This window comes from Sorex fumeus, unplaced genomic scaffold, assembly GCF_029834395.1.
Source record: "Sorex fumeus unplaced genomic scaffold, SorFum_2.1 ptg000131l, whole genome shotgun sequence".
Classification (NCBI taxonomy): domain Eukaryota; kingdom Metazoa; phylum Chordata; class Mammalia; order Eulipotyphla; family Soricidae; genus Sorex; species Sorex fumeus.
The window spans coordinates 15179030-15202765 of NW_026606188.1; the positions used below are offsets into that span (position 1 = coordinate 15179030).

General features: G+C 36.5%; 1 protein-coding gene across 1 annotated transcript in view; it reads right to left on the minus strand.

Annotated features, from left to right (window-relative positions):
- TMEM232 (transmembrane protein 232) overlaps window positions 1-23736 on the minus strand; it is a 251608-nt gene that overhangs the window by 8516 nt on the left and 219356 nt on the right. Inside the window, exon 12 of the mRNA XM_056138992.1 lies at window positions 1686-1779. Coding sequence (XP_055994967.1) covers window positions 1686-1779 — 94 coding nt within the window. The remainder of the gene's footprint in view (window positions 1-1685; window positions 1780-23736) is intronic.

Here is a 23736-nt window from a genome sequence, read left to right on the forward strand (position 1 = left end):
AAACACAGTAACAAGTCTCACAGTGGAGACTTACTGATCCTGCTTGAGCAAATCAATGAACAACAGAATGACAGTGCTACAGTGCTACAGTAACTCATAGAAGGTGATTTAGTTGAAAACAAGTGTAAAACATCAATGCTGCAACTTATGATCCATTAAGAATTCCTTGCAGGGGGGAATGCCCTGCCACAGCAGCAGGGTGGGATGGGGGGGGGTGGGGAGTGGGAGGGATGCTAGGACCCGTGGTGGGAGAGGATGGGCATTGGTGGAGGGATGGGTACTTGATCATTGTATAACTGAAACCCAAGCACAAAAATTTATAAGTCTATAAGTGTACTTCATTGTGTTTCACTAATAAAAAAATGATAAAAAAAATTTAAAAAAATAAAAAATATATATTCACATGAAAAAAAATTTGTAGTAAAGCAATTTCTGTGCTTTGGGGTACCTGTCTTAATATTTATCTTAAGTTGGCTTAACTGAACTTAAAATCTGTAAATTTATTTTTTATGAATTCTGAAAAAGTTTTTATTATTTCAACTATTATTGTTCATTCTCTATCTCCTTTCTTTGAGAACATTAAACATATGATTTCATTTGATTCCTCAAAAAAAAAAAGAATTCCTTGCAATGTACTTTGTATATGGTATACCATTTAGCAAAGAGTTTGTTAGCAAGATAAGAATACCATATTTTTCTCTGGTAATTCCAGATATGTTCAGACATCAAACTCCAATATTTGTAGCTGTTACTACATTAGTTTAAATATTAATTCTGAGATAGTTATTTAGTAAATAAAATAACCCCTTTTTTCAAAATGTCACTAAAAGAATAAAGTAAAGTTAATCATGGGACTAGATGAGTCAATGTAATGTTAAGGATATATTGAATAGTGAATCTACTTGTGATAAAATTAATTTAAACAGATTCTCTATGATATTTACTCCACACAGTATTCAAAGAAAAGGAAAATTGTAATTCTCTCAAACTAACTCCACTCCTCAAACATGTAGTGATAAAACAATCTGACAAACAACCATTATTAATTAGAGCCCAGTGTAGTAAAGTGTCATAAGTGAATGGTATCATACTGTCATTGTTTATTCACCCCATACTAAGAACTAAAACTTTTCTAATATTTTAAGGGTAAAGAATAGTCATCATGGAAAGTGGGTCTGTAGGGTATGAGAGACAGATAGGGTCTAAAGCAAAAGAAATAATTTATTATCAAATATTGAGAAAAATTTTTATTCCATTATTAAAACCATGAAAAGTAAGTGTTTGTGTTCAATACTAGATATACACCACTAAAAATTCACATTAATTCAGGACACAGATATGAAGCTATTATTTTACAAGTGAGAGAGGCAACATTTTCTGTAATTCTGTGAAAGTACTGAAGTGATATATATCATAGGGAATTTAAACTTGGAAATATCCAAGTATAGTTCTACTTTTGAATTAAATTTTTCCAATTTGTATTTCATTACCATGATATTGTTTCTAATAGTGTTTTGAACAAAGATGTTCCAACACCATTCACCACTAGAGTGTTAGCAGTCAGCCACTAACATTTTTGTGTTTCAGCCTCAGAGTACACTTTCAAATTTTAATGTCTTTGAAATGTCATTAAAATGTCCTTAAAGAAAAATGATTTTGCTTCTAGTTTAAGAAAGCAAACTTACATGATTGTCAATGATCCGTGTCAACTCTTTGTCTGCTTTTGTGAAGAAATCTGGATATGGGCACAAGGAGAGTTCTGCTACAGAAGAATGGACCCTTCAAAATAACATAAGAAAAGGTAAAATATTAGGTACATATGTTTCTTCTCTCATGTATATATAGATCACAAGTCATGATATATTATTACATATTTTGAGTCAATGTTGTTAATATAAAACACTCTGTGTAGACTACTATGCACTTTTATTTATACTATATTCTCTTAGTTCTTGTAAGCCAGTTTGGGTTACTAAAAAACTTTTAAGATGAATATGACACATAGAAATGAGATATTGAGAAATAGACCCTTTCCTCCTTGAATATATACATGTATATACACAACAGATAGGTAACAAATGTGATGTCAGCATGAAAAGGGCTGGAAAGACTTGTCTGCACTCTTGGGGATATTGCACGTTCAACTCCACAGCCTTGTAAATTCTGCTCTAAGTTTGTGACTAATAATCTGGTTGGTGATATATTAAAATGTATTTATTTTGGTACTTTTTAAATGATTCTTGAACTACTAGAAGTAAATGATGGAAGCAGCTTAACGGCAATTCCATGTTAGTGTTTGGATTCAAAATAGAGCTCTAAACTAGGTGGGATCTAGTGTTAAACTGTGCAAACAAGGGTTCTATTTTTTTAAAGTTAGAGTAAAGTAATTATGATGAGTTCAGAAAATGTAAAAGAAAATTCTAATAAAGAATATAATTCTGAATCTTAAAAAATAAATAAATAACAGGGGTTTTAAAGGAAAAACTCTTAAATTAGTCTGAGAACAGAAAGACAGCTGCTAGAAAATTCCACAACCAAAACCTTCAATTTTTAAGACTTTAATGTCTAACATATTAACATAATTTGTTTTTAATTTTTGGATCATGCCCAACTGTACTCAAGGCTTACTACTGGTTGTGCTCTCAAGGATCATTCCTACAGGGTCAGGGTACCATGTGATGTCGAGGTTCTAAGCCTGAATATAGTACTTGCTCTACTTATTATCTTGCTAGGCCCATAGAACATTCTCTTCTCAAGACTAGTCTATTATAACTAGATCTTCTACCTTTATATTGCATCAAATACTTCTCAGATGCTTTCCGATTATCTTCATAAAAACCACCATCATGGTTTCGTTAGTTGATACCACTATCACTTACATGGACTGTGGCCTCCTTTTCTGAAGTCTATGTATATACTAACCCATATTTAAATTCTAGTTACTATACCATAGTCAAAAATTTTCTTTTTTTCAAAATACACAGCAGATTATATCATTCTCCTACATTGAACTGTTTAATAACTTTATTATTTTATTTATTTATTTATTTATTTGATCTCTATTAAGATCAAATTTGTTGTTAAGGAAGCCTCATGTAGCCCTTGCATATTTTAATCAGGTTCTTCTGTTTTTCCCTTCTTGGCTTAGATCTGTGCCTGCTCAGAGCACAGCCCTTCTCATAGCTACTCGAATTGCAGATTGCTCTAGTACATTGTTTACACAAGCCACCACCCCTCTCTGAAGTGCGCTTTCCTCCTCTGTTTCTTTCCTTTCTTATAATTTACTTAAATTTCATTTTGTTATTTTACTTTTTTAATTGAATCGCCATGAGATATACAGTTACAAAGTTGTCATGATTGTGTCTCAGTCATGCAAAATTCCAGCACCTGTCCCTCCACCAGTATACATTTGCATGTGCGATTGAATGGCAGAATTCTCTCCTAACTTCTCTATTCCTGATGCAGACAGGGCTAGTTGGCACCTACTTAAGCTTCAGCTCTTAGTTCAACCCCAGTAGTGCAGATTTCAACTCACCATGTTTATCTAAGTTGTAGTTTTATATTGCATATATTTCTACAGTTTAGTTTTATATTTGTGGAAATCTTTGCTTGCTTATCATTATTTATTGTTATTGCTCCTCCATGCACCAAACACTGCCTCTAGGCATTCCGAGAATGTTTGTGTATTTGTGAATATTTAATAAATAGAAGTTGTGCTATAATTTAATCCCCTAAATTTTCCATATTATTCGTAATACGTCAGTAGAGCAGTCCCGGTGCACGAAGAGGCTGCAATCTCAAGAAACAAGCCAACGGGTGGACTTAGTAGCAATTCAAAAGGAAGCAACTTAAATGTCAAGTGATCAAGGGAAGTGGATGGAGGCTTCTCCAACATTTAAGATTGACTGTAATTGTGGTACAGAAAAATGATGACCTTCCACATTCATGTATAATAGACATTTTTAACTATTACATTTAAATATTAAAGTAGGGGCTAGGGCAATAGTACAGCATGTTGGGCACTTTACCTTGCACACAGTAGACCCAAGTTCAATCCCCAACTCTCTGTTTCCCTAAGCACAGCAAAAAGCAATCCCTGAGTTACAAACCAGGAGTAAACTATGAACATTTCCAGGCATGTCCCCCAAACCAAGAAGGTAAAATTATTCATGTAAAATACGACTCTAGAATGCTTGGAAATCTGAGTTTTAACTACATTCATTTAACAAATGGGAACTCCTGGGGGATTTTGATATTCAAAGTATTGTGCTTAATTTGAAGATAATTCATTAGAGGAAGGCATGACTTTTAAAAAGTACCAAAATAAAAGAGACTAAGTAGTAGAAATGGATTTAAACAAAACAATTCAGAATATCTTAATGAGATATAGAACTTAATATATGAATCTAAATGAGAAATGAAAATAAAGATGATGTGTTACAATACAGGTCTGTTGTAACAAATTACCACAAATTTGTAGAACTGAAAGACAAATATATTATCTCACAGTTCTAGAAGCCAAAAATCAGGCATTGTCAACGGCTGGTTTTTCTGGAGATTCTGGGGTGAATGAGTCCTGCTTCTCTGAGCTATTAGAAGTCCTAGCTACTAGAAGCACCTCGCATTCTGTGCCTTTTAGGCATACCGCTCCATCTTTTGTCTTTTACTTTTACTGGGTAAATTTTGGGTCACATCAAGCAATGCTCAGATGTTATTGCTGGCTCTGCACTCAGGAAACACAACTTGTGGTGCTCAGGGGACTATAGGGAATGGTAGGGACTGCGTGCTAGGCAAGCACCCTATTGCTGAGGGTATCTCCAGCCCCCTCCATTTTTGCCTTAACATGGAGTTTTTTTCTTTCCATTCTTTTATGTCTTCTGTATCTTATGTGATCCTCATCTAAGTACACAAAAGTACTGCCACTGGGTGTCAGGCCCACACAACTGACATAACCTTATTTCCCCCTCCTCTCCGCAGCTAGAATAAATCGTGTGCAATTGTAAATTCTTTTCTTCTAGTCTATTGCTACTTTTACAATGTTTCTTCTCAAAATCTTGACATAATTTGCATTAAAATCCAATCCTTAAGAATGGTAGTTAGTGCTCAAATATTAATTTCTTTTTTTTTTTTTTTGGGTTATGCCCGGCACTCCACAGGGGTTACTTCTGGCTCTGTACTCAAGAATTACTCCTAGCAGTGCTCAGAGGACCATATGAGATGCTGGGAAACGAATCTGTGTCGGCCGTGTGCAAGGCAAATGCCCTACCCGCTGTGCTATCTCTCTAGCCCCTCAAATATTAATAAATTTTTTGAATGTAAAATCCTCCTAATAAAAAAATACAAGATAAACTCATCACATTGACCAACTTTTTCTCCAATATTCTCTATTACTTTCCTACTAGCTCACTATACACTTTATATGTGTGTATACATACATACATACATATTATATTATAAATATACATACATAAAACATCAGAGTAAAGCAAAAACCTAATTACAAAATGGGCAAATATACTGAATAATATCAGTAAATAATATTGAAATATACCTGAATAATAGGTTTTCCCAGGGACTGAAAGATAAGAAGCTTTTCTTTCAAAGACTAAACCCAGTTCAACAGCCTCCACCACAGATGGCTCCCCGAATACCATCAAGAGTGAGCACAGATCCAGGAGTAGCTGCTGAATACAACTCTGTGACCAATCACACCCTAAATTTCTTTTCAGTGCTAATCATGATAAAAAACTATCCTTTAGTCATTATGTGGCTCTGACTCCCTTGTCAAATATTGAACACATATACAAGAGTTTGTTTTGGGTCTCTTGATCTTATTCTATGAGGTTATATGTCTGGCTTTATGCAGATATTATCAACTATTATAATTTTTTTAATACAGTTTTAAATCAGTAGGAGGGATACATTTATCTTTGTTTATCTCAGTATTGCATTGGCTAACTTCCTTCTTTAATAGTTTCATATGTGTTTCTGTGACAATTTTTATTACAATGTCATTAAAATTTTAAGGTTTTCATTGCTATTATAGCGTGAATATTTTCTTTTGCTTTGAGCTACTTTATTGTTCATGTAAGTTTTCATTCAAATCATCAGCAGATTCTTAATAGGTATGACTCAGCAAAATTCTGAGTTTTTATTGCTTCTTTATTCAATCTTGCTTAAGCTATACTGATCTGAGAATTCATCAATTCATTTTCATATAAGCATTTTTTTCACATATCCTTATAGTAGACTCTTTGATCTTTCATATTTCTATAAAATTTATTGTAATACTTTTATATTCTAATTTATTTGAGTTTTTAATACTTAGATTGTATATAATATATAGTTTATGTTTTCAGATAGCAAATACTTTGCTTAGTCCATCTTTTATGTGTTCTACTTGCTTTTCCTATTCTGATTTTTGCTCTTTTCTTTTCCTGATAAGTTTTAACTTTATTTATTATTCCCTTTCTAATTTTTTTTTTGCTTTTTGGGTCACACCCAGCGATGTACCACAGGGGTTACTCCTGGCTCATGCACTCAGGAGTTACTCCTGGCAGAGCTGGGTGTACCATATGAGATGCTGCTGGGAATGGAACCCCTGGGTCGGTCCCATGCAAGGCAAATGTCCTACCCACTGTTCTATCGCTCCAGCCCCCCCTTTCTAATTTTTTGAGGTATAAATTTATGCTATTCATTGGAATTTTTTCTTAATATAGGGATTTATTACTATAAACTTCCCTTTTAGAACTGCTTTTGTTGAATTTATTAGTTTTTGTAAAAGTTTTGTTTTTATTGTTATTAATTTCAATAACATTTTTATTTACTATTTTTCCTTCTTTGATACATTATTACTCAGGAAAAATAAATTCAAATTATAAATACACAACTATGTCTTCTTTCAACCACAGACTATAAAATAGAAAATAAGAGAACATCTAACTTACAGGTTTTTTTCGTGTACTAATTTCAGATAATTTACAGTTTTTCTTGTGTCTTTTGTTTCTGATAATTTGCAGTTTTCTCCCTTTTTCTGATTCATGATTATAATAGTGCTTTTACAAGAGATACTTGGCATATTTTCATTCCTTTAGATTTGCTAGAACTTGCTTTGTGACCTAACATATAAACTAGAACTTCTCATAGGGATATCATTTAAAGCATGAATATTTACAGAAATTTCACTCACAGTTAAAAACAAAATTAAAAAGGCCCTCGAGCGGGCCCAGTAACGTCTCCATTGGAGACTTTGTTGTTACTGTGTCTGGCATATCGAATACTCTCGGTAGCTTGCCGGGCTCTCCAAGAGGGGCGGAGGAATCGAACTCGGGTCGGCCATGTTGGCCGCGTGTAAGGCGAACGCCCTACCGCTGTGCTATCACTCCAGCCCAAAAAACAAAATTAACACCAAATAAATTTCCTTGGCTACTTTTGAAACGTAAAGAACTTCTCACCTTGACTGGCGTCATTACCCTTAATACCACATTTTAAACAGTTGGGGACTGTTTAACTGAGTTTGAGGAAAGACAGATAATTTCTTAATTTTAAAACATTCTATATATGTAGTCACTCCATGAGAGTGAAAATTTCGTTCTCCCACCCTCCAAGAGCTCCATGCACCCTCCGAGAGCTGATCCAGTCTCTGCCAGGCATGCAGCCGAGCCTGTCAAGGTAGGCTTCCATTATTGTCAACGATTTTATTCCAGGTGGCTGACAGCAGATTCTGCATTTTCAGTCTCATGCTTCATTGCCAGACAGACTATTGATCTCATGGTTCTCAAAAACAGTGACTGCTGAAAAGTGTTAGGTATCACTTTCATATTGACTAAAGCTTACTTACAAAGCAACTGATGAAATAAAAGTTAAGGCTGTCTAAGTTTTAATTTCCTTATAATTCACAAAGTCAAAATTCCCAATAAACATGGTCCACTGAAACAGTTATTCATGCATCCCCAGTCACAAAATTTGGGTCCCTGTGCCAAGGATGGTGTTTTCTGAGCCAGGCATCACAGATTCAGCTTCTACTTTAGTGTATCCCCTAAGTCAATTTCACCTTCATAGGTAGTGTTTTTACAACTTATTTTTTTAAATTTTAGACCTGTATCTATGTGGTTATCACAACAGGATTGATCTGTGGTCGATTAAAATATGCCAAAAGTCATATTAAAACAATGCTAAATTCCCTTTAAGGCAATTTATAAGTGCTTATAAGTCCCCACATGCACTTATGGAGATCGCATAAACATAATATGGTCCAAAACAGAAGCATAACATTAAAAATACAACTGATTGGATAAGCTGAAGTTAGTGTAGTATTAGTGAGAATAAGTTTGTATCTAAATTCAGCTAACATATCTATCAAACCTATTTAGGGATACGAGGGAGGATTTCAGTTGAGAAAATGTTGAATTTACCATTGAAATTACATATGCTAATTTACCAATTAGCACAGCCTGTCTTTTAGATCTGATCCATCACTGGAACCTTGGAAATATTTCTTAGCTCTATTCCACTGGTTATATTATTTCTTGAACCCATGATGTTTCTTTTTCTTAATTTAACTCTTTCTGTGAGATAAGATACTCTCTAACTGCTCCATCACTTATTCTTTGATAAAGGAGCAAGAGATGTGAAGTGAAGCAAGGAAGGCCTCTTCAACAAGTGGTACTGAAAAATTGAGCAACTGCATGCAGAACAATGAACTCAGACTTCTCTTTCTAATATCAGGCACAAAAGTCAGATCAAAATGGATTAAAAACCTCAATATCAGGCCAGAATTCGTGAAGTACATGGAGAAAAACAGAAACAGAACCCACCAGGACATTGAAGATAAAAGAATCTTCAAAGATGAAACACCACTGAACAAGCATGTGGGAGCAAAGATGAACAAATGAGACTATATGAAATTAAGTTTCTGCACCTCAAAAGAAATAGTGACCAAAATACAGAGATAGCCCACAAAATGAGAAAACTATTTACCCATGTCTTGTGATTTCAGTGTTATTTATTCTAAGATTTGGATATTTAATTCAAGAATTCCTTAACATTCAGGTGTACCTGATCTTTGCTTTCCACCCGTCTCTTCTTTCCAACCATCCCTGCCCCCGTTCCCCAGATCTCTTTCTTTCTCTTCTCTATGCATTGGGTCAAAGGGGGATCCAAAGCCTTTAAACCATAGTTTTTCTTTGTCCAGTTACCCTGAATACCACATATAAGCAATATCATCCATCCTCTGTTTATTCTTCTCGCTTACTCCATTTAACAGTACAGAGGATTCACAGAAAACTTAAAATTGAGTTACCCTATAACCCAGTTATTTCACTTTGGAGTATTTAATCCCAGAACAGAAATAAACATTTATTCAAAAGGACATATGCGCACACCATTACTCATTGCAGCACTTAGCATGATAGCTAGGAACTGGAATCAATTTGGGTATCCACCTACAGATCAGTGGATCATAAATATGTGATATATATATATGTACAATAGAATGCTAAACAGCTATAAGGAATGATGAAATTATGCATTTTGCTGTAACATGGATGGGACCAGAAGGAAATAATTTTAAAGTGTCTTTACAAAAACATCATGCTAAGCAGAGATGAAAAATGGTCAGATCTCATTTACTATTTGCTCATTGGGTAAATGAAAAACAACATATTCAGATATTTTACATGAAATCTAAATATTGCAAGCAAAATAAGTTAAATATTAAGTAATATACATGACCCAAGTAGGAGAATTGTCATCCCCATATAACTCTAGGGATGTTATTATTCCTCAGGTACTGAGACAATGGATGAATTCTCTTACTTTTGATACTGCTTTTGAGCTTCCAATGCCCCTGCAGTAAGCATTTTCATGGTAGCTTATATTCTCTCTGTTGAATGTATTATCCAAGTATACATTTATTGTTGTCTCAACAGTCAGATATGAAATGAAACCAAACAATCAAACAGTCAAACAAAAAATCATCTATTTTTCTCACATAAAATCTGTTGAGGTTCACTGGGTCCTCTTCTCCACTTGGTGACCCAAGACTAGGTTCTTTTCATCTTGTAATAGCCCACATCAACCTGCTAGCTTTCATGTTTACTTTCACAGTTGAAGAAGAATTTAAAAGTATAGGATGACATTGATTTGTCCTTTGTCCCTTGCCACAGGGAGCTTAGGTTTTTGGGCTACACCCATCACAGTGCCCATGAGGCACTCCCATTCTTCTGTGATTATTTTTAACTTCTTTTTTAACTGTGTAAATCACAGTTCTTTTTTCTTTTTTTCTTTTTAACGAATTACCATGTGATACAGTTAGAGACTTTCAAACTTTCGTGATTACGTTTCAGTCATACAATGATCAAGTACCCATCACTGCACCAGTGCCCATTCTCCACTACCAATGATCCCAGTATCCCTCTCACCACCCCCATCCCATCCCCCCCCCCCCCCGTGGCAGGCATATTTGTTCTTACTCTCTCTCTCTCCTTTTGGGTGTTATGATTTGCAATACAAGTACTAGGTGGAATAGGGTTGAATATCCTTACACACACTCACAAACGTATGATCATCCAATTGTTGGTAAGGGAGCAAGAAATATAAAATGGAGCAAGGAAAGCCTCTTTAACAAATGGTACTGGCAAAAATGGACAGCTCCATGCAAAAGAATGGGCTCAGACCTATACTTAACTCCATACATAAAAGTCAGACCAAAATGGATTAAAGACCTCAACATCAGACCAGAATTCACAAGTACCTTGAAAAAAGGTCAGCAAAACCCTCCATGACATTGAAGCTAATGATATCTTCAAAGAAAAAACACCATTGACCAAGCAAGTGGAAACAGAGATAAACAAATGGGACTATCTTAAGTTAAGAAGCTTCTGCACCTCAAAAGAAAGTACCAGAATACAAAGACAGTCTACAGAATGGGAAAGGGCATTCACCCAAATCCCTTCTGTTAAGAAGTTAATATCAAATATATACAAGAGACTGGTTGAACTCTACAAGAAGAAAGCATTGCAATCCCATCAGAAATGGGATGATGAAATGAACAAAAACTTTCTCAAAGAAGAAATCTAAATGGCCAGAAGACACATGAAAAAATGCTCTTCATCACCAATCATAAGGGAGATGCAGATCAAAACAACAATGAGATATCTCATACCACAAAGACTGGCCCACATCTAAAAGAACAAAAGCAACCCATATTGGCTTGAATATGGGGAGCAAGGGACACTTCACTGCTGGTCAGAATGCCATCGGTCCAGCCTTCTTGAAAAACAATATGGATGTTTCTCAATAAACTAGAAATAGAGCTCCCATTTTACCCAGCATTACCACATCTGGGAATATATCCTGGAGATGCAAAAAAAAAAAAAGCATAGAAATGACTTCTTCATTTGTATATTTACTACATCACTATTTACAATAGCCAGAATCTGAAAAAAAACGAGTGTCCAAGAACAGATTACTGGTTAAAGAAACTTGGTACATCTACATAATGGAATACTATGCAACTCTTAGAAAGGATGAAGTCATGAAATTTGCATATAAGTGGATTGACATGGAGAGTATCATGCTAAGTGAAATTGGTCAGCGAGAGAGGGACAGACATAGAATGACTGCACTCACTTGTGGAATATAAAGTAACATATGGGAAACTAACACCCAAGGATAGTAGAGGTAAGGGCCAGGAGGATCGCTCCACAGCTTGGAAGCCGGCCTCACATGCTGGGAGAAAAGGCATCTGAGATAGATAAGGAACCAGAAAGTATTTTTAACTTCTCTGTGTTTTGCTTCCCTTATCTGTTAATCATTATATTCCCAAATCAGATCTGGTGACTTGTAAGGTCAGATCCTTCTAAGGACCCTTTATTTTGTATTTATAAGTGAAATATTGCTTTTCTTTTTCCCTTCTATCCTTTGCATAGTTTAGATCCAGGCTCTTTTGTTTAGACACAGGAAGACAGTTAATGTTTTAGTAACTTGGGAGTTATTTGACTCGAACAATTTTTAGTCCTGGGCATCTGTCATATTTACTCAACGCAAGCATCAGTTGCCCTTAGTTCCTAGCACCCCGAAAGCAGTGTCCTGAGGAAGGGACTGGATAGACCCAGGACAAGCCGTAAGCTACCCTGGCATTGAAACAGGACAAGCCAAGTGCCATAAAATGTATAATAACTTGAGAGCATGGTTGAGGATAAATTCTGTCATGACCCTAAAAGAAATGACCTTACAAAGATTAGGAAGGACTAATCTGGCCTGAGAACTGTGATCTGGGATGTATAGAGAGATGTTTCTAGGAGAGTCACCTATAAACTTAATATATCTTTTGATTCTGTGCAAAATGACTAAAAAGATTATTAAGAGTAAAAAAAATAAAAAAGATTAAAAAAATAAACAGATACTTGTATATTTCAAAAAATAAATAAATAAGTTGACTGTTTAAGCGATAGCACAGCAGTAGAGCGTTTGCCTTGCACGCAGCCTACATGGCTGACTCGAGTTTGATTCCTCATCCCCTCTCGGAGAGCCTGACAAGTTACCAAGAGTATCTCGCTCGCATGGCAGAGCCTGGCAAGCTACCTGTGATGTATTCGATATGCCAAACACAGTAACAACAAAGTCTTCAATGGAGACTTTACTGGGCCCGATTGAATAAATTGATGAACAATGGGAGGACAGTGACAGTGACTGTTTAAATGGTTGTGAACTAAAGGAAGGAGAAATATGGCCTTAGATGAAATTCTGCCCTTGAGCAGATCTCCTAACAGGAGATCTTTGTCTTAGAAGAGCTTCCCCTGAAGGAAGGGCCTTCATATGTTGATTGTGCTTTCTGACCTGGGTGTAGTTGCTACCCTAAGCTTGGTTAAGACTGGAGACTGGGTGCAAGGTGAGTAGCATGGGGGACAGTAGGTGACTTTTGTAAAGTAGTGTTATGGCGCATTTTCTAAGATACTAAGAAAAAATACTTTTTTTTCTGGTTTCACAAACATCTGGTAGTACTTAGGTCTTCCTGGACCGGAGCTGTCCCTGTTCAAGGCTAGTGTCTTACCCACTGTACCCATTCTAGCCTATTCTTAGCCTAGGGTTTCTAAAACTTTTACATTTGTGTAAGTCAGACTTTTATGGTATGTGTTATTAAACTGCAAATTATAGGATCTTTATCATTATTTCTGGCTTCTGCCTACCAGGCAGCAGTAAAGCTCCCCCTCACTGATACTCATAGCTTTAACAACAAAAACATTGCCCATATCTCCTGGAAAGAAAAAAAATTCCTAATTGAAAACCAATACTCCAATATGAGTGCAAGCAAGTCTGAGGAGAATATAAAAATAGATGAAATGTTTTGATATTGCTAATGTCTTTGTCACAGAAATTTTAAGTTAGCAAAACATGAATTTGACTTCTTAGCCTTTATGCTTTGATGAATTAAGTTGCTATACTAGAAAGATCTACTGCCTCTCTAGAGAAAATGTCACGATATATGAGATATGGTCAACAGTCAGAACCTGTCTGAGGGTTTTGTGTAGCCTCCTGCAGATAATTTGTGAGTAATTTTAAAAGCAATGTTCATATCAATCTATCTCAAGAGACCTTAGTCTTGGTAGCTGCCTTGATTGCATCCTTATAAAAGACACTGAGCAGTGCATCTGGTGAACTGATATGTGAATTTGTACTAAATAAACCTGTGAGATGACAAATATATGTTGCTTCTAATTACTATATATTGTAGTCACTTAGATCAATAGATATCTAATCAATATAGTAGCACTGCATTGTAGCATTGTCCTCCCATTGTTCATCGATTTACTCAAACAGGCACCAGTAATGTCTCCATTGTGAGACTTGTTGTTATTGTTTTTGGCATATCAAATACATTAGGGGATATTTTTTATTTTATTTTTTTTATTATATTTTCACCTGAAATTCCCTTTATTTTAAAGTTAGACTTCTGGAATCATGACTCTTATTTTATTATCTACTTGTTTCCATTTCCTTCTACTTTGACTCTCTCACTTTCTGAAAGAACTTCTAAACATTATCTTCCAAACCTTTTGTGGAGTTTTTAGCTTTCACTATTGTTTTTAATTTCTAAAATTTATTTTTTCTCATATATTTATGACCATTTTATATATATATAGATCTTTTTCATTTATTTACAAGAAAGTAATTATAATATTTTTTTAAATTATGCCTTACTTTACTGTTTCAACCTTTTTCTGATTCATGTGTACATTTTATTTACTTTCATCCCTGTCTAATACACTATCCTCACTCATATAAATATGTTTTTTCAGGTATACTTAATAATAAATTATTATTCACAGGACATAATTTAATGCATTTTGCATATAGGCATATATGTATACTCATACACACATATATGGGCTGGAGCGATAGCACAGCGGTAGGGCGTTCGCCTTACAAGCGGCCAACATGGCCGACCTGAGTTCGATTCCTCCGCCCCTCTCGGAGAGCCTGGCAAGCTACCGAGAGTATTCGATATGCCAGACACAGTAACAACAAAGTCTCTAATGGAGACGTTACTGGGCCCGCTCGAGCAAATCGATGATCAACGGGAGGGCCTTTACCTTACCTTACCTTACACACATATATACATGCACACATACACATATATATAATTATGTAACACACCATATTTGAAAAATAAACATAAGCATAATTACCCAAGTTTTCCTTATGCCACTTTTTCTTTTTTCTCTCTTCCTTTCTTCCTCCTCCCTCCATTCCTCCTTCCCTCCCTTTCCTTCCTTTCTTCTTTCATCCTACCTCCCATCTGTCCATCCTCTTTTTCCCTCCCTCCTTTCTTTATTTCTTTTTTCTTTATTTTTCTTTCTTCTTTCTTTCTATTTTTTCTTTCTCTCCATGTTTCTCTTTTCTTCCTTCTTTCCTTCCTTCTCTATTTTCTTTCCTTCTTTATATTTTCTTTCTCTCACTCCCTATTTTTATACTTCCTCTTTTCTTCCTTCTTTTCTTTTTTACTTTCTTTTTTCATTCCTTCTTTCTTTTTCTCCTTCCCTTCCTTTTTCTTTATTTTTCTATTTCTCTCTTTCCTTCTTTCTTCCCTCTTTCCTTCTTTCTTCGTCCCTCCCTCCTTCCCTCCCTCCCTCCCTCCCTTCCTTCCTTCCTTCCTTCCTTCCTTCCTTCCTTCCTTCCTTCCTTCCTTGCTTTTTTCTTCTTCCCACTCTCTATCCCTCTCTCTCTCTTCTCCTTTCTGTTTTTGTACCACACAGGAGCTGTGCTGATCTTCTTCTCACTCTCTATCCCTCTCTCTCTCCTCTCCCTTCTGTTTTTGTACCACACAGGAGCTGTGCTGATCTTCCCACTCTCTATCCCTCTCTCTCTCCTCTCCCTTCTGTTTTTGTACCACACAGGAGCTGTGCTGATCTTCCCACTCTCTATCCCTCTCTCTCTCCTCTCCCTTCTGTTTTTGTACCACACAGGAGCTGTGCTGATCTTCCCACTCTCTATCCCTCTCTCTCTCCTCTCCCTTCTGTTTTTGTACCACACAGGAGCTGTGCTGAAAGCTTGCTCCTGGTCCTGTACTCAAAGGTCACTCCTAACCAAGCGCCCCACTGAATATACTATCTCCTCAGCCCTTCTTATGCCCCCTTTGCTCAATTACTTAAACAATGAATAATAAAAGAACAATGAAATGCTCTGAATAAGATGTTTGGTCTCGTGGAATTAATGTCCTCAGCAGAGAATGATTGGGTATTGGTGATTTTACTGCATATTATTGCATAAAATTATCCAAAGTTTAGAGCTGAAAGTGACAAATACTCATCATCTCAGTTTCTCTGTCAGGAGTTTGGACTTCAGCTTTGGTTCAAGTTGAAATCAAGGTATTTGATAAGGCTGCAAACAACTCAAAGCACATATTGGGGAAGATTCCCATTTAGATTTTAAAAATACAATTAACTATTGTTAAGTCTCAATCCAATCTGACTTTTGGTCAGAGATATGAATGACTACTCAAGCCTGGCTTAATGCACCAACGTAGCTATTTCTTATTTTATTTAAGAATGGAGTACCCAAGAGAGAATAATCTGTCTTTTTGCAACTTAATATTTAAAGTTGTGTCTTGGAAGACAGTTGTTAAGTCCAGCATGTGTGCAGAGAAGGGGATAGATATGAGAAATCAGGTGCCAAGAGAGACACTTTGCTAGGTGCTCACATAGGAGTAAAGTAATTTTCAGCAGGGACCACTATCAGCAACTGGAGGCTTCTTGTGTAAGAGACACCAGATAACCCTCTGCCTAGAGAGACGCAAAGGAAAAAAAGTGGAAGCACAAAAAAATAGACAGAAAACCAGGGTTCTGAGTTGGACTGTGCTTTTTAAGATTTTTTTCAAAGACATATTTTGGTCTTCGATGTTTTATATTATTAAAATAATATAGGCAGAATTTTGTTTAAAAATTATTACTCTGAGTGTTGCACAGATTGGACAAAAGAGTAATTAAAAGGAGGGACTATTTCAAGAGTTATGGAAACAGAGTGGGAGCAGAGACTGCCATCACAACTGTACAGATTTGGGGATGGGACAGTGAAGACGTTTAAAAGAAACATTTTCCCTTCTCTTAATCCTCTGAGTGAATCAGTGTTTTGCTGGATAAAGAAGTTAATAACTTGGTATTGGAGAGAGAAGCGTGATGCAAGATGCTTGCTTTGCATAAAGCAAACCCATGTTCAATCCCTAGCAGCCCATATAGTACTCCCCAAGCACTGCCAGGTGTAATCCTTTAGTGCTGAGCCAGGAATAAACCATAAAAATTTCTGGCTGTGGCCCAATAAACAAAAGAAGAATAAAGGAGGAGGAGGAGGGGAGGCTGAGAAGAAGGAGAAGGGGAAGGGGATGAGGATGAGGAGGAGGAGGAGGAGGAGGAGGAGGAGAAAGGAGTGGAGGAGGAGGAGGAGAAGAAGAAAAACAAGGAGAAAATAAGGAGGAGGAGGAGAAGAAAAACAAGGAGAAAATAAGGAGGAGGAGGAGAAAGAGGAGGAGGAGGAGAAGGAGGAAGAGGAGGAGGAGGAGGAGGAGAAGGAGAAGAAGAAGAAGAAGAAGAAGAAGAAGGAGAAGGAGAAGGAGAAGGAGAAGGAGAAGGAGAAGGAGAAGGAGAAGGAGAAGGAGAAGGAGAAGAAGAAGAAGAAGAAGAAGAAGAAGAAGAAGAAGAAGAAGAAGAAGAAGAAGAAGAAGAAGAGGAGGAGGAGGGAAGAAGAGGAGGAGGAGGAGGAAGAGGAGGAGAACGAAGGGGGAGTAGGGGAGAAAAGGAGGACAAGCAGGAGAAGGAGGAGGGGAAGGAGGAGTTTAGGCATGAGACTATATTAGTTTCCCACAAGTATTTTATTCCAGAGCTTCTCAATTTTGCTGTTTTAATATGTCAGCATATTTCTGTAACTTTGACTTACAAAAAATATTTATTACTTGTAACTAGGAATCAAATTTGGTGAATTGCCACTTTCAAAACACACTAATAGCCCTTTAGTAACACTCTTACCCAACATAATCTTTTCTCAAATGGAATTTGAGCAGTAGGACATACTGAAAATGGCATGCAATCTAGGATCTATATTAGCTATGTTGTAATCTTCAGTAATATATAATAATTCTATTTCAAAATATAATCAGTGACCTATTTGTGCTCTTCATCAGAAACAGTGGGGATGCGCACATAGAAGCATGCTGCCTTCATGCTATATTTCTCCTTAATAAATCTGTATTGGCCAACAGTACAGGTCATAGATTTGCAATAGTTAAAGGGCTAATTTTTCCCCAACCCCTTTCATTAGCTGCTCTATTTTAACTTCTTTTTCAATTTTAAAATCAAATCTAAATATATATATATATATATATATATATATATATATATATATATATATAGGCAGAACTTAGAAGTCCTCTTAGGGGGAAAAAACATGTTAACATGCACTAAATTGTACTGGGGAAGATAATTTTTTTTAAGTAAACACGCACTTTATTCATTCAACAAGAGAAATGATGTCCAGTATCTGAGCTGAGAGAGCAGCCAGCACTACTTGGGGCACACAATCAGACTTGACGCAGCCCGGTTTCCGACAGGAGGCCCCTCCACTCGGCAGCTGTTTCCCCTGGCACCTGCTGAGCGGCCACAGGAACACGTCCTCCTGTGTGTGGGCATCTGGGGCTGTGCAGGTCCCTGAATGCCAGCACAATTCTAAATCCTGGGGTCCAGGCGCAAAGGTCAGCAAGAAATCTATTCAGCTTCGGACACTGCCATACCGGGAGACGCTCAGCGGAGCCTGAAGACGCTCAGTGGAGCCTGGACCATTCTAGGCACCTTGGTTATTGGCGCTTCTCAGCCTAGAGAGAAGGAGGGACTTGGCCACACGCAGGGGGACATGGAGAGGCACAGCACAGTTTTATAAAACCTGAATTTTTAAGGAGAATGTCTGTGCAATATAGCTCTCTCTTCAATGTTTGGGAAAAGAAAATACAGGCTTCATGGCTGAAGAAAATTTCTCCCAAAAATGTCTAAGTTAACAAAAGACAAAAGCATAATGCATCACACTGTAGATTCAGAAAAAATTAAAATTATCGCAGAAATTGAAAGGAGATATGTATCTAACTAGTTGAGACTAAAATTGTGTGCAAGTTTCAATATTTATAGATCGCTAAAAATCATAAAATGAAAAAGGCAGTGAGAAATTAAATGAGATTCGAAACATGGTGTGAAATTATAAAGTGTCATGGTGAAAGAGTAATAAATAGTATAAGCATTTTTAAAACAATTGGCCACAAATTACTGGCTATAAAATGAAAAATAAATGATGTTTGTGAGTAATTTACTTAAAATTTACTTAATATTAGATAGCTCATAAAATTTTATGGGTATACAATATGAGAAAATAGAATAAAATGGTGCAAAATATTTTATTTTCCTTTTATGAAAAGAGAACTTCTCAAAAGGAGGATATACTATGAATATAAATGTGTAAATATTATTCATTAATTTTTAATTTAAAAATTATCCTTGCTTGACACCTCTGCAAGTAATTATCAGCACCCTCACCACTGAATTCCAGAACAATCCCACCACTACATTGACCTCTGACCTCCAACTGCCTCCAAGTTTTTTTTCTGATAAGATCAAAGTTTTCTCTTACTATATGAGTTAATATTTATTTCTCATCAGTTAGTTTTGCTTTAGTTATTCATATTTGACACATGACTGAAAGCAGCATTTCATTGTGTATAATTTCCTTACTTACTTCACTTAGCATAATTACCTGAAATTTCACACATTTTGTTTCAAAGAGAACAATTTTATCTGCTTTACTCTAAAAACAGCATTCCATTGAATATGTGCACTATATGTATGTATAGCACTGTAGCACTGTCCTCCTGTTGTTCATCGATTTGCTCCAGCGAACCCAGTAATGTCTCCATTGTGAGACTTATTGTTACTGTGTTTGGCATATGGAATACGTCATGGGGAGCTTGCCAGGCTTTGCTGTGTGGGCGAGATACTCTTGGTAGCTTGCTGGGTTCTCTGAGAGGGGTGGAGGAATTGAACCCGGGTCGGTCGGGTCGGCCGCATGCAAGGCAAACTCCCTACCACTGTGCTATCACTCCAGCATATATATATATATACATATATATATATATACATATATATATAAATTTTTGTTCTGCTATCTGTTGACACTTAAGTATATTTTTGTTTTATTTATTGTAAATAATGCTGCAATTCACAAAATGTGCAGACATCCTTGCAAATAAGTATCTTTGTGGTTTTTTTTTTTTTGGTAAATGCTTAAAAGTCATATAACTGAATCATATGTATTTCATTTAAATGTTTTTAAGGACTACCTATTCTATTTTCCACAGAGACTATACAAATTTCCATTTCCAATGCCTTAACTGTGGAGTGATATCTCACTATGGCTTTTATATTTGTTTCTCTAATAATAAATGGTGCTGAGCATTCTTTTATGAATCTTTGGGCCATTTCCATAAAATTTTAATTTTTAGTATACAGATTTTGAAATATGATTGAAATCATAAGAAAATTTTAAAACAAGGGCTGGAGCGATAGCACAGCGGTAGGGCGTCTGCCTTGCACACAGCCAACATGGCCGACCCGAGTTCGATTCCTCCGCCCCTCTTGGAGAGTTCGACAAGCTACCGAGAGTATCTCGCCCGCATGGCAGAGCCTGGCAAGCTCCCCGTGACGTATTCGATATGCCAAACACAGTAACAACAAAGTCTCCAGTGGAGACGTTACTGGGCCTGCTCAAGCAAATCGATGATCAACGGGAGGACCTTTACTTTACTTTACTTATACACCTTCTTAATTATTGGAGTAAATTAAAATAATAATGAAATTATTTATGTTTGTCTTTTGGGATATATCTGGATGTCTCAGAACTTATGATTGGTTCTGTTCTCAGTGATAACTCCTGGCAGGGTTCTAAGGACCACATGCGGTCCCTGGTGTCAAACCTTGGCTGACACATGAAAGGAAAGCACTTTAGCCACTATATTATTTTTCCGGGCTCAAGAATAAAAAATTTTAAATAAAAAAATACATAGAAAAATCATAAAAGCAGACAAAACTTAACATAAAAACAAAAGATAAGACAAGACAAACTGCAACAAAAAAATATTCCAGAGCTGTAAAGGAAAAGTTGTCTAGATGTAATTTATGAAGGAATGCAGAAGTAAAGCCAAGCTTCTTCAACAGAGATCAGGGCTTTGTGTTCCAGGGTCTGTGCTTGTGATGCTCAGAGAACAATATCGGGGTTCCAGGGATCAAACCAGGTCAGCTGAGTGCAAAGCAAGTGCTGTACTATTGCACTGGACCCAAAAGAAAAAAAGGTGATTTAAATCACTTGAATACATAAAGAAGATTTACCAAAGTTCAGTTTCTAGCACTGCCTATTCCTCCAGCACTGGCTGCTATAGGTCCTGAGCCCTTTTGTATGTGGCTTTATTTTTTTCAATGAGATACTATTAAAACAAAATTATGATAAATGAAAATGGACTGAAATGAAAAAATGATTTGTTAGAAAAATCAAAATATTAAGATATCAGGTTGGAACACTATTTTAAGACAATTGTTTTAAGGGAGAAACCATTAAACAATTAAAAGAATGTAAGTTTATACTGATATATGGCGCAGCTGACAAATGATGTATTCTCCACTGACTATTTAAAAATACATTTAGAATGACTGGAGAAATATCCCAAATGTAATAGCAATTATCTCAAGGAAATGCAATCATGGAAAATTCATACTTTCGTCATAGATTCAGTTAAGCATTTATATCTAGAAAATTTAGGGAAAAAAGTGAATTTTAAAATAAACCATTTATAAACATCTAAAAATATAACCAGTTTTAACTTCAAATTATGAAATTATTATTTCTTTGTTCTGAACATATTCGTATCTTTTAAAATGATGATTACCACTCTTAAAATTGATTCTTGGTTTTCTGAAGAATTTTTCTTTCCGACTCTTTTTCATCTGTGGTTTTCCTCTTAATTTTCTTCCTCTCTTTAGGGAGGGATTGTTCCATTTTTTTTTCCAACTTGCTGCTACTTTTTCTCTTGTAATTACATGGATCTAATTATTAACTTTCTGTAGATTTTTATTACCTCCTTACCCAAATTCTACCACTGAAGCTTAAACATTGTAATGAAACTTGGTGCATTTATAATTGAAGTAATTTTGTTTCATTTTACATTAACTGAATATTTATGAAGTATATTCTACATGCTCCCTTCTGGGATAATAAAACAAATCTCCGTCTTCAAGACAAACTCACAGGACCTTCAAAAATGTCCCCCTCAGGCCAGAGAAACAGAGACTTGGTCTGGTGTCGCCTTGCCTGAAGAAGACCCAGGATGGATCTCTGACATGCATCCCATACAGTCCCCAGCACTGCCAGGAATGGTCTTGGAGCACAGAGCTAGGGTGATCCCCAAGCAACACCAGATTTCCTTCAGCTTTTTTGATACTTTGCAAGAAATCTCACCGTCTGAACAATCAAGACTCAGTATCTGTACCTAGCTAGTCAATTTTCAGTTAACTTATTATTCTCCCCACCCCTAGCTTTTCTTTTCCAAATATCCACCCCAAGCTGTTTTCTGTTTATACTCTTTACAGTAAATTCAGTTTTCACAACTCTCACCTATACTTTTGAAATAACCTCTTAAATTATTTTTGTTACAGGTCTTTACAGTATTTTTGCATGTGTATTTTGTTTGTTTGTTTTTGATTCCTAGCCGCTGGTGTTCAGGGCTTACTTCTGTCTTTATACTCAAGGATCAGTCCCAGCAGAGCTAGAGGAACTCTATGTGGGCTGGAGCTACACATTGTTCTATTTATTAAGATCCAAATATCTGCACTTTTGATTCAACTTATAACTTAAACTAGCACAATATCCTGAATAGACCCAAATATACTCCAACACTTCCAAGATTAGCACAAGTGCTAGGGTAGTGAGGAAATTAATCAAAATATAACTGATGGAGGCTCCCATAGCCGTGGCACCAGATTCTGCACCAGGCTATTTTCACTCCGGGTGCCCCAGAGGGGGTGAGTGAGAGTCCTCCCTGCCCCAAGGGACCCGGCCCTGCCAGCTGATCTCCACTACCCAACCGCTGCCACTCTCCAGGCTGCTTTCTGGACTGTGTGGCCGCAAAGCAGCGGCGCAAAACATTATAAGACACTTCCTACCAATTTTCCATAATTAATACACCATGTTTGATGGGATTCAGACAGTAGGCAACAAATCATAAAGAGAAGTATATATATATCTGTCACTGTCCTCCCGTTGTTCATCGATTTGCTCGAGCGGGCCCAGTAAAGTCTCCATTGGAGACTTTGTTGTTACTGTGTTTGGCATATTGAATACATCACGGGTAGCTTGCCAGGCTCTGCCGTGCGGGCGAGATACTCTCTGTAGCTTGTCGAGCTCTCTGAGAGGGGCGGAGGAATTGAGAGCCCGGCAAGTTCCACATGGCATAATAAATATGCCCAAAGCAGTAACTATAACAGGTCTCATTTCCCTGACCCTAAAAAAGCTTCTAATAATTCGGAAAAATGAATAAGGAGAGGCTGTAGAGACGTTACTGGCACCCACTCGAGTAAATTGATGAACAACGGGATGACAGTGATAACAGTGATACCTGATGGACACCACCTCCAGCTTTTAATAAAAATAAAAACAGGTAATCCGAAGGTTTTAACCAGAGAAAGCAAATGTCAAACAACCAATGCACTGATTCCATCACCTGCTATCTTTACTGATCAACCCCACTCTATCTCATAGGTACCTTAGACGTGAGTGAGTCCTTGGAAACATGCTTCGCGCTCACCAGAACCTTAACTGCATTTGAACTGTGTACACTGTTAGACCACAATTGCAGTGTAATTGTGTAATCAGTATAATCCCACATCTTAGTGTTTACTTATAGGAAGACTTGTTTATAAACCAGTACTAATACTGGAAGAAGCTGCTATATCTGTAGGTGGTGATGCTGGCTTCACAGTGTAGCATGTCCCAGCAAAGTATGAGAGCACAGGCCCATATGCAAATTAAATTACTCCCCCACTTTAAGTTTCACTTCTAGATTAAACCTGACTACATAACCTTGAATTTATAACCTGCAACAATGTTCACATTTATAGTAGAATAACATCTGTCCATTTATCATAAAATATTATATAT